The sequence below is a fragment of the Callorhinus ursinus genome, unplaced genomic scaffold (genome assembly GCF_003265705.2).
Source record: "Callorhinus ursinus isolate GAN/ISIS: 27379988/994484 unplaced genomic scaffold, GSC_fseal_2.0 scaffold15, whole genome shotgun sequence".
NCBI classification, from domain to species: domain Eukaryota; kingdom Metazoa; phylum Chordata; class Mammalia; order Carnivora; family Otariidae; genus Callorhinus; species Callorhinus ursinus.
In genome coordinates, this window is record NW_027397077.1 from 14,446,536 (window position 1) to 14,460,029 (window position 13,494).

The 13,494-nt window shown below is 52.1% G+C and overlaps 2 protein-coding genes across 5 annotated transcripts in view; both read right to left on the reverse strand.

Annotated features, from left to right (window-relative positions):
- Positions 1–379, reverse strand: part of ACOX2 (acyl-CoA oxidase 2) — a 29,077-nt gene extending 28,698 nt beyond the window's left edge. Inside the window, exon 1 of the mRNA XM_073901434.1 lies at positions 222–379. The gene's annotated coding sequence lies outside the window, so the exon portion shown is untranslated. The remainder of the gene's footprint in view (positions 1–221) is intronic.
- Positions 380–7,588: 7,209 nt separating this feature from the next.
- Positions 7,589–13,494, reverse strand: part of FAM107A (family with sequence similarity 107 member A) — a 51,346-nt gene continuing 45,440 nt past the window's right edge. For all 4 annotated transcript variants that reach the window (XM_025885307.2, XM_073901459.1, XM_025885308.2 and 1 more), the window contains 3 exons: positions 12,535–12,709; positions 10,707–10,863; positions 7,589–10,199 (listed from right to left, as the gene is read on the reverse strand). In XM_025885307.2, the coding sequence (XP_025741092.1) occupies positions 10,092–10,199; positions 10,707–10,863; positions 12,535–12,709 (440 nt within the window). In that variant the 3' untranslated portion in view covers positions 7,589–10,091. The remainder of the gene's footprint in view (positions 10,200–10,706; positions 10,864–12,534; positions 12,710–13,494) is intronic.

Here is a 13,494-nt window from a genome sequence, read left to right on the forward strand (position 1 = left end):
GTAAACTCCAAGGGCGCAGGGGCCTTTGTCAAGTTATGCTAACACTAGCACAGGCCCTGGCCCGTGGGCAGGTAAATAGGTCTGGTAAATAGGGGTTGAAATGACCTGCAGTGAAAGAAAGCAGTGCTCAGGGTCGTTAGGAGCAGGGGGGAGAGTCAGGACTGAGGTGGTGCAGTCCTCAGCGGCCTCCCACTCCCTCCCCCGCCCCCGGCCCAGCTCACCTGTCTTTACCAGCGTGGTATCTGCCCGTATGCTTCTGGAGCTGTGCGCCTAGGTTTCTCGTGGGCGGCCCAGCCCATTCCTCCTCCCCTCGAATGGGCTGGAACCTGGAAAACTGAAGGCAGCGCCTGGCAGGCTCTCAGCTCTCGGGTGCCCCTGGCTGAGCTCCCTGCTTTTCTCTCGTGCGCCCTTTCTCCCTCAAGTGGGTGTGACCTGCTGGGCCAGTGCCCAGGCCATCCCGGGGCTGGGGGTGGGGTTGGGGGGGCACTGCTTTGGGAGTGTCAGCTGCCGAACCTCCCCTGGCTCTTCCTCTCTCCGCCCGTCCGGGCCTGAGCCAGGTCCCCAGAACATGCTTCCCCGGTTGCCTGAGCACGAGCAAACACCACAGCCCCCACCAGGAGTCCAGAGGCCCCGGGCTCAGACCTTCCAGATGTGACTCAGAGTTACTTCACCTCTCTGAGCGTCCCTTCTCTTGTCTGTAATTCACAGGCTGTAGAGGAAAGCTCTCAGTAAACTGTGAAGCACCTGGTATCTGTGGCGAGATTATGACTGTTTTCTGAGTGCCCCATGACAGAATTTCATAATTCCCCAGAGGGACTTTTAATGGTGGCATTTCAGATTCTCACTGGCAGTCTGCTGGGGAGATATTTATGGGCAGGTGTGTGAGGGTTTAGGTTGTATGGGGAGCATTGATTTGCTTTGTTATCCATCCATATTGTTAAGCAGGAAGCAAAAAACAAAAGAAAAACCTCTGACCCTGGGAAGCATCCAGGCTGGGGTTGGGGGGCTTCTGGGGAGACAATCATCACAGGAGGAATGAGCAGGAAAACCTGGAGGTGATACTCACAATCACTTCTAATGAATTTATAACTTTTTGGAACTTAAAACTTCCTTGCCCTCTCTTCCTGCCCCCGCTGTTCCCAGGCCTCCCAGGCCCTACCTGTCCAGATCCTTTTTATATTTTCATCTCACCACACTGTTTTGGGAATTCATTGCAGTCTGGATCAGAAGCTCCAGGACCTGCTTTCTTAGCTCCGAGGTTTGGTCCCTTGTGGTATATTGCAAAACGCATCTATTTGGCCTTTGTCCCCAGTTCCTGGCACAGGACCCCTAAGAACCCTTGCAAGCTCCAGAGAGGTAAGACTATATCCTTTTTTTTTTTTTAAGATTTTATTTATTTATTTGAGAGAGAGAATGAGAGATAGCACGAGAGGGAAGAGGGTCAGAGGGAGAAGCAGACTCCCTGCTCAGCAGGGAGCCCGAGGCGGGACTCGATCCCGGGACTCCAGGATCATGAACTGAGCTGAAGGCAGTCGCTTAACCAACTAAGCCACCCAGGTGCCCAAGACTATAACCTTTTTTATCTACGGCCAGGGGCCCGTGGATAGCTTCAGGATGGGGACTGCTTGCTGGAAAGATCAAGCCTTAATTAGAGCGGTTGGAAATCTCAGTTCTCCCCGATACACCCTCGCCACCCAACCTCCAGGGAGGGAAGAGGGGCTGCAGTTTGTGCTAATCACCAGTGGCCAATGATTTAATCAATTATGCCTATGTAGTGAAACCTTGGGAAAAATTCCTAAACAACGGGGTTTGGGAAGAGTTGGTGAACATGGAGGTGCTGGTGGGAGGGCAGCATGGGAAGCGCCATGTTGCCTCCAGTCCCTCCCCCCACCCAAGACCTTGTCCTCTGCATCCCTTCCAGTTGGCTGTTCCCAAGTTGTATCCTTTATAATCAAGCAATAAACGTAAGTAAAGTGCTTTCCTGAGTTCTGTGAGTCATTCTAGCAAATTATTGAACCCAAGGTGGGGGGTTGTGGGAACCCCTGAATTTATAGCCGGTACGTCGAAGGCACAGGTGGCCCCTGGGTTGTGCAGTTGTGGTCTGAGGTGGGGGCGGTCTTGTGGGACTGATCCTTAAGCCTGTGGGGTCTACACTAACCCCAAGGGTTGGTGTCAGAATTGAACTGAATTGTTGAACACCCAGTTGGTGTTGGGGAATTGGTGGTTGGTGTGGAAAAACCACACACTGACTGTTTTAGAAAAAGACACCATACCCTTGGTACACTCACTATAGCAGTGGGTATTTTTTCTTTAACTCTTGGTTTTTGTGTAAATCACCAATGAAAGCAAGGACTGTGTCACTCTTGGTCACCAATACAGTCCCGTTCCCAAACTAGGGTCTGGGCCAGGGTAGGTGCTCAACAAACATTTGGTCGATGAGTGAATAAACACAGGTTGACAGTGAAGGACTTTGGAGCTTTGGCATTGTTTTAAAAGGTGGGTGTGGGTGTGTTTGTGTGTCTACTCTATTTGCACACACTTGTATACCTCGACATGAGACCCAGACCTTCAGTCTCAAAGCTGGGGATTCTTTGGGCCTACATGTACCAAAAAGCGGTGTACCCAGCTGGGTTTCCAAATTGATCCTGGTCTTTCTGCAGCCTTTCCTGATCTTTCCTGATGGCTCCTCACCCTTTGCCCTTCAGGAGTTGTTAATATCCAAGGAGCTTAAAAGGCTCCCCACAGGTGGTCCTTCTATGAAAGGGTTGCTCTGCAGGGTGAATGATTTTTCTCTTTCCCTATGTTTCTTTGCTAAAATTTGGCTTGTCTCGGGGCACCTAGGTGGCTCGGTCAGTTAAACCTCTGCTTTGGCTCAGGTCATGATCCCAGAGTCCTGCGATCGAGCCCCCGCGTCGGGCTTCCTGCTCAGCGGGGAGTCTGCTTCTCCCTTTTGCCCCTCACCCCGCTGGTGCTGTCTCTCTCTAAAATAAGTAAGTAAATAACTAAATAAAATCTTGAAATAAAATAAAATTTGGCTTGTCTTAGGCTTGGCATTAGTATCCGTATGCCTCTAACCATCATTCCCAGAATGAATATTTTAGAGCACTTGTAAGGCATTGGGCCCTGCTCGGTGTGGGACCCAGTGTGGAACAAGGTCTCTGTGAGTGGGGAGGTGGGATGTTTATAGGTCCCCTCACCTCCCCTGCATAACAACCCTGGAAAGTAGGATGCCTCTCCTCATTTTGCAGAACAGGAAACAAGCCCAGAGAGGTGTTCACACAATACGTATGATGCAAAGCTGGAACTTGAACCTGGTTTTCTCGCTCTTTCCCCATGTGTACAAGGTTGGGAAAGAAGTCAAGAGAGCCAGAGCACTTGTTTTGGCAGGACTTCTGAGATGTGGTGACTCTGGGCAGGTGCCCCCTTCCCCTAGGTCTTGGTTTCCCTATCTGTGATGATGGGTATCTGCTCACTAAGGGGCCTCACACCTCCCCACCATGTCCCCATGGTAGCATCATGCCTTAAAAATCTTTAAAAAAATTTTTTAAAATTTAATTATTTAAGTAATCTCTGCACCCAAGGTGGGGCTCAAACTCATGACCCCGAGATCAAGAGTCACATGCTCTTCTGACTGAGCCAGCCAGGCGCCCTGCCAGATATTTTATGTTCGTTAACACTGTCCTTTCAGCTACCCATGAGGCTGGCACTGTTGGAACCCTCAGTTAACAGACGAGAAACTCAGAGATGTTAAATAATTTGTCGGAGGCTACCTACCTGGCGAGGGGCAGAGCTGGACCCCCGCCAGCCTGCCTCCCAATCTGAAGTCTGACTTTGTAGCCTGGACTCCTCATAGTCATGCTGGGCCACCTGTCAGGATCTCCTTAAAAGGGAGAGAGAGAGAGAGAGAGAGAGAGAGAGAGAGAGAGAGAGAGAAGGAAATCCCATCCCTTGAAATGAGCTAGGCCCCAGGGCCAGGCATTTTGTGTCTGGTTTCTCACATTGTAGGACCTGCCAGGTATACAGTAGATGCTCAATGCATATTTCTCTCCTTCTTGCTCCTTCCCGGAATGTCTTGGGCCAAGGGCAGGCTTGTGAACCCCGGTATCCCACTGGCCACTGTCTTTCAAAGCATTGAGTTAGATGGGCCTCGATTCTTGTCCCTGGGGCCCAGTCTGCCAGATTGGTGCGGGCTGGGCCACCTGCTGTCGGGGAAGAAGGAAGGAGGAAGGCCACAGGGCCTCGGCAAGCTTGCAGGATGTTTCTGGCGACAGATGGGAAAACTCCGAATGTGGGTGCTTTGCACAACAATCCCTGCAGCCTCCACCAGCAAATGCTGTGAGGACAAATGTGCTGGCTCCAGTCAGGCAGACGTGGGTTTGCATCTCGCTTCCACCACCTGCTGATTGTGTGCCTTTGGGAAGTGGCTTGGTCTCTAAACTTTGGATTCTTCACCCGTAAAATGGAGGTAACGCCAGTCCTGGGGGATTCAATGAGAGAATTCATAGGAAGTATGAATAGCCCAGTCCCTGGCACAGATGCCAAATATTAAAGTGTAGATACCATTACTGTGTCACAGATGTGGAAACTGTGGTCCAGCAAGTTTTCCAGGCTTCTGACAAGTAGTGATTTTCAGAGCTGGGGCTTGAATACAGGTCTGGGCACAGGATTAACTATCTTTATGGGGCAAGCCTAAAGTCAGCCTTGCCGTGGGGAATGCACATCTTAGGTCAGGCTCCCAAAGGGGTGAGCTTAAGTGCCCTGGTCCCATGTGAAGCCCCTCCCTTGGAGGGGGGAGCCCCAGCTCACTTAGCTATTGCTAGGCAGCCCAGGGGAGTTATCAGGGTCCTTCACTGGGAAATCCTGCTCATCTCTGTAGGAGTCCTTTCTGAGAAGTAGATGGGCACTCAGTGTCCTCCCTAGGTGAGCGCCTGCACATCGTCAACTCAGATAATCGTCTGGTGGCTGAGATGAGGGCAAGTGGCCATGGGGAGGTATGAATTCTCTTCTTGTGAGGCCCAGCAAAAGGGGCATTTGTGTGAGGCAGGGCCCTGGTGGGAGCTGGGTGGCTGGGGGTTGACAGGTCTAGGGGTGGGGGCAGTAAAACACCAGATTGTTTAGGTTACTGCTCAGCTAAAGGTCCAGTCCTGCAAGGGGCAGGAATCCCACTTCAATGGCTAGTTTAGGAGGGCGGGTGCATAATGTTCCTCACCCCAGAACTCCCATCAGTCTGTATTGGCTGGAGTCTATTTTTATGGGGGGAGGCCAGATCCCTCAAGTTCAGACAGACAATGAGAAGGTTAAATAGGTTATCGAATCTCAGGGCAAAGGGTCAGAATGGCACAGGGCCCTCCTCTGAGCCCTTCCTAGGAGCAAGGCCTCGCTGTCGTGGAGAAAATGTGCGCTTTGCAGATAGACAGCTCTGTGGTAATCTTGTCTTTCCCCAAGCATTGTTTTGTGACTTCAGGCAAGTCTTTTAATTTACCTAAACATTGGTTAGTCTGCAAAATAGTGAGAATGACATCGAGTTGTCATGGGTGGTGACATTGCTGGCCTTCCATAAATGCAGTGATCATAACTGACACCCACTCACAACTTTCGGAGCACCTGGGTTGGCATTGGCAAAGAGAAGCAGAATCAGCCAGGGTCCCTGCCCTCATGGAGCTTGCCATTCGTACCATCCCTAGTGGGATGAGGCTGCCCTGCAAAAGCTCCTGGGTTCTGAGGGCTCCCCTGGGCTACATGTGCAGAATCAGGGAGGGAGGGTCCCTTTGCCTCCTGAGGTCTTCTGTCTCCCAGGTGTGTATTTAGGGCCCATCTGCCATTGAAGAGGGTTCTCCCCAAATCCAGACTGGGACTTGTGGTCTGGTAGGTGTGAGGGGCAGAGGGGCTCAGTGAGACTGGGCTTGCTGCTCTTGGTTCCCCATGTAGGGCAGAGTCTGATGTCAGGGCGCCTTTCCTTCTGCAGGGTCCCCAGGACTCGGCGATGACCCGACCTCTGCCCTCAGGGATGTTCTAACTCCCTGGATGCCCACAGAGTGGCATGGAGGAGCCACAATGTTGGTCTTGTAGGCACAAATGCCGGTCGGGCCCAGGTGTACTGACAATAGCCCAAGAGGCCCGAGGAAAGCTTTTGGACCAGACTGACATCTCTGGGCCCCCGGGGGAAATTGTGGAGGAAGGAGGCAGGTAGGCGATGGTGGTGTGGGAGGGGCTGAACCCTGGGGGAGGCTGGGGGTGCTGCAGCCGGAGAAGGGCTTTCTCACTTATTCGTTCATTCAACAAACATGAATTGAGCACCTGCTATGTGCCTGGAGTCCCATGTGCTATTTGGCCACTGCCTTTTCTCAAAGCTGGATTCTTGCACCTGGGTCCCAGTCTGCCAGAGGTTCGCCCAGGCCAGGCCACCTGCTGGCAGGGAAGGAGCAGGGAGGATGGCCAGTTGGGATTCAGCAGGAAACGAGACAGACAGACATCTCTGCCCTCATGGAGTGGACATTATCGCTAAGGGAGACACACAAGGTAAATAAGTAAGATATGTGTTTGATGGTGGCAAATGGTGAGACAGCAAAGGAAGGGATGGGAAGTGTGTAGGAGATGCTGGGATTCAGATGGGTTGACCACGGAGGGCCTCGTTTAGAAAGAGCATAGGAAAAAGACCTGGAGAATGCGGGGGGAGAGGCCTGTATGCTTCTCCGAGGGAAGAAGATGAAAAGGCACATCGTGGGACGTGGGGCATGAAGGAGGCCAGGCCGGCAGCCAGAGCTGCGTGAGTGAGGAGGCGGGCAGAGGGCAGAAGGCCAGAGGTGAAGAGGGAGCTGGACAGGCGGGGCCTTCGGGGTGGCGGGAAGGCCGCGAGGGGGGGGGGGGGGGGGAAGGGAGGGCTCTGGGCAGAGGAGTGGCAAGACCTGCCTTCGATGTTCACAGGCTCATTTTGGCTGCTCTCTTGAGAATAGGCTGTAGGGGGCAGGGCAGAAGCAGGGAGACCACTGAGGAGGAGGCCTCAGCAATCATCGAGACATTTTGCTTCCCACTGTGCCCCCAGCACACGGCATGCTTCCTGGCACCGAGCAGGCACTCAGCACATCCGTACTGAATGATGTGTGAATTAAGGATGCCCAAACACCAGTTCTCAGACTGGTGCGTGGGCTATGTGGAGAAGATGCAGAAAAAACAGATCTTAGGCATTGCTGCCGGGGATCTGAATCCAACTGGTTTCTTTCTTTCTTTCTTCCTTTTTTTTAACTAATTATTTTTAAGATTTATTTATTTGCGAGAGGGCGCGTGTGTGCGTGCGAGTGTGCAAGGGGTAGGGGAGGGGCAGAGGGAGAGAGAATCCTCAAGCAGACTCCCCACTGAGTGTGAAGCCCAACGTGGGGCTCAATCCCATGACCCTGAGATCATGACCTGAGCTGAAATCAAAAGTCAGATGATGCTTAACCGACTGAGCCACCTGGGCACCCCTCAAATTGGTTTCTAATGGGAAAGAGGAATCTGGATGTTCAGTACAGTCTGCTGGTAATTCTAGGCATTGGGGCTGGCCTTCTGTGTCAGGAATACTTTGGCTGCAATTAACAGAGACGACCAACAGTGGCTTAAGCAAAGAGGGTTTTCTTTTTATTTACAAGAATTCTGGAGGATGGCTACTGGCATTGGGCTTGGTCAAATGATGACAGGGACAGTGCTCTGAGATTCTCTTAGCCTTTTCCTCATGGTAGCAAGATGACTGTTGTGGCTCCAGGCATCACATCCTCCATCAAGGCAGGAAGAATGGAGGGGCAGGGAGGTGTTACCCACGTCTGCCTCTTTTATCAGAAAAGCATTAACTTTTCCAGAAGCCTCTGTAGACTCCCTCTTAAATTTCCCTGGCCATACCTGGTCACATGTCCCCGCCAAGCTTCAAAGGAGGCTAGAACCATGGGAACTGGGATTTACAACCTCCACAGTGGGAGGCAGCTAGAGAGAAGGGGAGTGCACGCGGGTGGCTGCCACGGCTCCACTGGACGATGTGGAGTGTCATCTCCATGGCTTGCCACCTCCATGGAGCAGCTCTGGGGACCACTGAGTGCAAGCTCAGCCATCCTCTCTGAGGGGCCTCCTCCATCCTGAATGCTCTGTCTTGCTTCTTTTCGTACGTCGGAACAACACATAGACTGAGGGGGGAGACTTCTTTGGGGGAAATGGTGGTCTTTATTTGGGGATTGTGCTTTAGGATTGCTCTCACCTGGCAGACATCTAAAATAGTATTACCACATTCTCACCAAGACATGTTCAAGAGCCTCTTAGGGCCTGATTTACACACACGCGCACACACACACACACACACACGCAGACACCATGTCTATTTACACTGGCAGGCACCCCACCCCGGGAAAGGGCAGTGTCTTTGGTCATCCTCAAACCACTTAATTAGGAGTTAAGACCAGGATGACCCCTTTCCTCCTGAACATCCCACTTTTGGTCCAAGAATAAAATAGCATCCCAGCAGTAGCTTTTTCTGGTAGCTTTAGTGGGGGGGGGCAGTGAAAGGAAATGCTTTTCTAGAACTGCCCTATCATCTTAAATGATGGGTTTGCAAAGCCAGAGGCAGGGATTTTATTCTTCATGGGGTGGGCGCAGGGAGAAGAAACCGGCCTGGTTTATTCTCTAAATCTTTAAATCTAAAAGCAAAAGGTTGAAACATGTGGTCACGTGTGGGGGGGAGGGATTTTTGAGGAAGAATGAGTGAATTCACTGGAGCTGGCTCAGGTGGTGGAAACCAAGCAGGGAGTGGGTGCAGGGGCTGGAAATGGGGACTCAAAGGAGCCTGTCTGTCAGGGTAGTGGTGGGGTCTTCAAACCACTGTTCGTATTTCCAGAAGCCCACTGGAAATCACTGTATATTTGTTCTCCATAGGTTTCAGGAAAAGGTAAAATATATATATATATATATTTTTTGGCCAGAATTGCATCAGAATGGTGGGGTAAGAAAATGCAGATTGGCAACAATATACCTCTCCAGTGACAATGGCAATTACATAACCGACATAATTTGCTGGGCAAATGTCTTCCCAGGCCTGGGGGCCCTGGAATGGGGTGGATAATGGAGAGCCTTGGGGGCCACAAAGGCAGGGTGGGGAACCCCCAGGGCAGAGGTTCATGGCAGTTGGGGGGCAGAGGTGGCTTCAGGGATGATGTTTCCAGTATTTACTGTCCCTGGCTGCTTACAGTGTGGTCCTCAGACCAGCAGCCCAGGAGCTGGTTAGAAATGCAGAATCTCAGCCCCCACCCCAGATCTACTGAATCAGAAGCGGTCCTCTAACAAGATCCCCAGTGATTCGTAGGCACAATCAAGTTTGAGAAGCACTGTTCTGCACTTCTGGGAGCAGGAAGGCTGCGGTCCTGGTTAGATGTGGTTGCCAGGCCCAGACAGGGAGGCTGTGGAGAGGAGCAAGCAAAAGCATGGGTCTGCGGGAAGCGGGCAAACTCCAAGAAGCTGTCCTTGTTAGTACTCTTGCAACCTGGCAGGATGTGAGCCCCGAGGCCGCCTTGTGAGCTGCCCCGCCCTTCCTCCCCTAGTGAGCGGCACTTGAACCATATTCCCCTCCGCTGGCTTTCAGAGCAGGTGTTCTGAGATGCTCTGCTTAGCTGCCCCACACCTGGCTGCTGGGAAAACCACAGTCAGGGAAGTTTTCTGAGAGCAGGGAGCTGGGCTGTCCAGAGAAGCAGGGCCCCGTGGGGCCTGGGCAAAAGGGAGGGCTGGTCAGGCCAAAGAGGGGCCTGTCTCGCCTTCCCAATTCTGCCAGAAAAATCTCAGCAGAGCTCAGAAGCTCCTTCAGGGAGAGGTGCCTTGGGAACGTTTTCTTGGCAGCAGCTTCCTCTTGGAGCAGAAGCAGTGAGTGCTCAGAGGGAAGAGCCTGGGAGCTTAGGGGCCTCCCAGCTTCTTTGTGGGTGGGAAGGAGGGCCCAGGCCCTCTGGGGCATTTTCACAAGAGCAAGCGTGAACATCACAGATGTCCCCAGGCTGGGGGCCCAGGGCTGCCAGATGCAGAAGGGCTAGAGGAGGGCATGGGGGTCAGGGGTGGGCTGCTCGGGCTGGAGCTTCAACGACCCCACTCTACAGTGCTCTCTCTTCACTGGTTAGCGTGGCGATTCTCCGCAGGTTTTCCCTGACTTTGATAAATTCAGGGGCATGGTCCTCTTCCTTTTCTGGTGGCTTTTCCAGCTAACGGAGAGAAGAAGCAGAGGTGTGAAGTAGGTTGGGGTGTGGAATTCCTATTCCCCAAACCACAGTATTTGCACCTGGGATCCTTTCTGGGGAAACAGAACTGGGGATCAGCTTTGCCCCCAGCCTGGTAGCTGGGGTGACAGAGCATGAGACTAAGTTTTCCCTGTGAAGCCTGGTGCAAATGGCTAGCCTCAGCTGGGCCTCAGGTTCCTCCTCTCTAAAATGGGAATGCCACCTGGCTCACGGGGCGGTAGTGAGAATGAAATCAGGATCAGCATGCAATAGATTGGGTTGTTAAGGGAACTGAGGTTCAGAGAGGGATGGCCACCGGCTCAAAGTCACACAGCAGAGTGAGGACTTGGGCTGGTGGTGGACTGCTGGTTGAGTCCTCATTTTGCATCATCTCCTCCCTCTTGCCAGCTGCGGCCACATGCAGGCTCCTGCCCCGGGGCCGGGAGACAGTCCTGGAGGAGGCTGGGGCCAGGGCTGGGCGCTCCCACCCACCTGGTTCAGCCTCTGCTGCCGTCTCAGCAGCTCCTGCTCAAAAGGGCACTGCAGCCGCTTGGCCTCTAGCTCTTCCTTCTTCTTCTTGATGAGCTGGTTCCTCCTGCGGTGCTCCAGGACACGCTGCAGCTCCGGCTTGCTGTCCACGCCCAGGCCCCTGGGTGGGGGGAGCCGTCAGGAGACCCCCCAACTTCCCCCCAACCCAGCCTCAGGGACGTACCCTGTAGTGACACCAACCTATGCCCTTGTGTTGTACAGCCCCCCTGGCAGCCCAGGGAAGGGGTCCCATTCCTGACCCCTTATATGGAGGCTCCTAGGACTTAAGACACCAGCCCAAGTCACAGGTGCGAAGGGGCTGAGCGAGGAGGATTTGTACCCAGGCTGTCTGATGGCAGAGACCAGATTTTATGTCGTTTCTGGTTATGTGCCCAGGATAAGTTTCTAGAGGTGGGATTGCTGGGTCAGTCTCTTTTAAAAGATTTTGGATACATATTTCCATCTGCCCCTTAGGAAAGGTTCTCCAATTTATACTCTGTATCAGTGTACAAGAGCATCTATTTCTCCCCGCCGTCACCATCCAGTCTTTTTATATTTGAGAATCTGGTAGGCAAGAAATAAGATCTGGTTTTCATGTGTGTGTTCTCTGATTCTTAGTTACGTGGAACAACAGCCTTTGAGATGTGCACCAGTCATTTGCATTTCTTTTGTGAACTGACTATACCTATCTTTATTCATTTTTTGTTCCATATGGATTTATAAGTGACATGTATATATTTTTTGTGGGTTTTATATTGCAAATGTTTCCCTGATTTGTCTTTAGGCTTTTGTTTTTTTCTATGGTGGTGGTGTCTTTTGACATTAAAAGGGATGACACTAAAAAACATTTGGAGAAAATGCACATGATATACTAACCAAGAAAAAAAGAACCCACGGAAGATAGAAAATGACACCTGCTGGAAGGTCTTGCACAGAGCTGAAAATAGGAGACCTCGCCCCCGCCAATACCAGAACATGCCAGTAGAGGGAGCTGCAGGGGCGCCGCCGCCTTCCTCCTGGTGCTATCCAGCTGGGCGCTATTTCCCAGGCCTCCTCCCCATTCCCTCCGTTACTGAGTCCCAGACCTGCCACCTCAAGCCTATCTCTTTCATTGCACCTTGGTCTCCCTGGTCCACTCAAACCCCCCCCCCCCTGATTGTGACACCCCTGCTTGAGACCCTTTCCAGGTAAACACATCTCCTCTGGCCAACCTCAAAGTCAATGCTGCAAACACCCTGAGCTACTTGTGTTTCCTGTCTCTTTGCACATGCTCCTCCCTTTGCTGGGAACATAGTTGCTTCCACCAGCTGATGCCCACCCCTAGTCTGGCTGACTCCTGCCCAACCTTCAGGCTTCATGCTGAGGCATCCTCTCCTCCGTGAGGTCACCTTGGACCACTCACAGGTGCGTCCTCTGAGCTCCCAGGCCCATTTATACCCTTATTATAGCATGTGATTATGCATCCATCCCCACTGTGAGGGCAGGAACTGGGTCCCATTCCTTCTTGTATCCCAGGTCTGGACACAGTGCCTGGCACATAGTAGGTGCTCAGTAAATGTATGTGGAGGGAAGGCATGAGTGGGTAGCTGGAAGGGAGAGCAGGGCTCTTGGGGACCACCAGGCACTAGACCTTCACATTTTCTGTGGGTGACTATGTGGGGGACCCTCAGCCCTCCTCAGCCTCCGGGAGACCCAGCATGACCATAGGGGCCTCTACGAGGGGCACCTCTGCAAGGCCCAGCAGGCTTGAGGAGATGCTTGCCAGGCGGAGGCAACCAAGCTCCGTTCCCACCTTCTGTGGTTCATGAGTAGCTCTCGGTGCAGCTCCTGGTGGCTCCGGGAGGCCTTCACAGGGTTCAGCAGCTTCTTGGGCTTGATGAGCTCTGGGTTCCATTCTCTGTATTCAGGCCGGGCCATCAGTCCCCCGATGTCCGCCCGCTCCCTCTGGATCTCTGAGTACATTGAGGCTGTAGAGACAGGTGGGGGTGGAGGGGTCAGAGCAGGGTCTACAACCTCACCCACCCCCGTGGGGCACAGATGAAGGCTTTCGATGTTAGATGGACTTTGGCCATCTGCCATTGTACAGTCCTGGGCCGACTACCTGACCTTCTGAGCCTTGGTCTCCTCATTTGTGAGATGGAAATAATTGAACCTGTGTACAGAGTTGTTGTAAGGTTTGGAGGTGCTGTCTGTAAAGTGGGGTGTGGGGTTGAAATGATACTGGGGTACAAAATATGGGTTGACACATGCATATATTTTTGGCCTGACTTTGGAGAAAACGATATCCTATAAAAAGAATTATGTTTGAGTTTCTGTTTTTCAGTGGGCTTTAATCAGAAAAAGAAAAGATACTTAAAAAGAGCAGTATGCATTTGTTAAATTTGGATGAACATAGTGATCAAAAGGAAACTTTACCATGTATTGTCCAGTTTCCTTCTCCATCATTCCAAATTCTCTGTGGAAGCATCCAGCTTTTCAGTTTCTCCAGATCAAAGAGGAGAGTATGAAATCCCAGAATGGCTATGTCTCTAATTACAAAGTAATGGTTGTCATCTTTAATGCAGGTATCTGGCTTCCTGATGGCCTCACTTCCACCACAGCAGCTTGAAATTTGTCAGTTTACTTGAAATTCAGGCAGAAGGGCTCCCTCCTCTACAAGTTGGCTCTGTATCCTTGCAATGCCCCAAAGCAAGCGCAAGCTTCTCTCTCTCTCTCTCTCTCTCTCTCTCTCTCTCTCTCTCTCTCTCTCTCT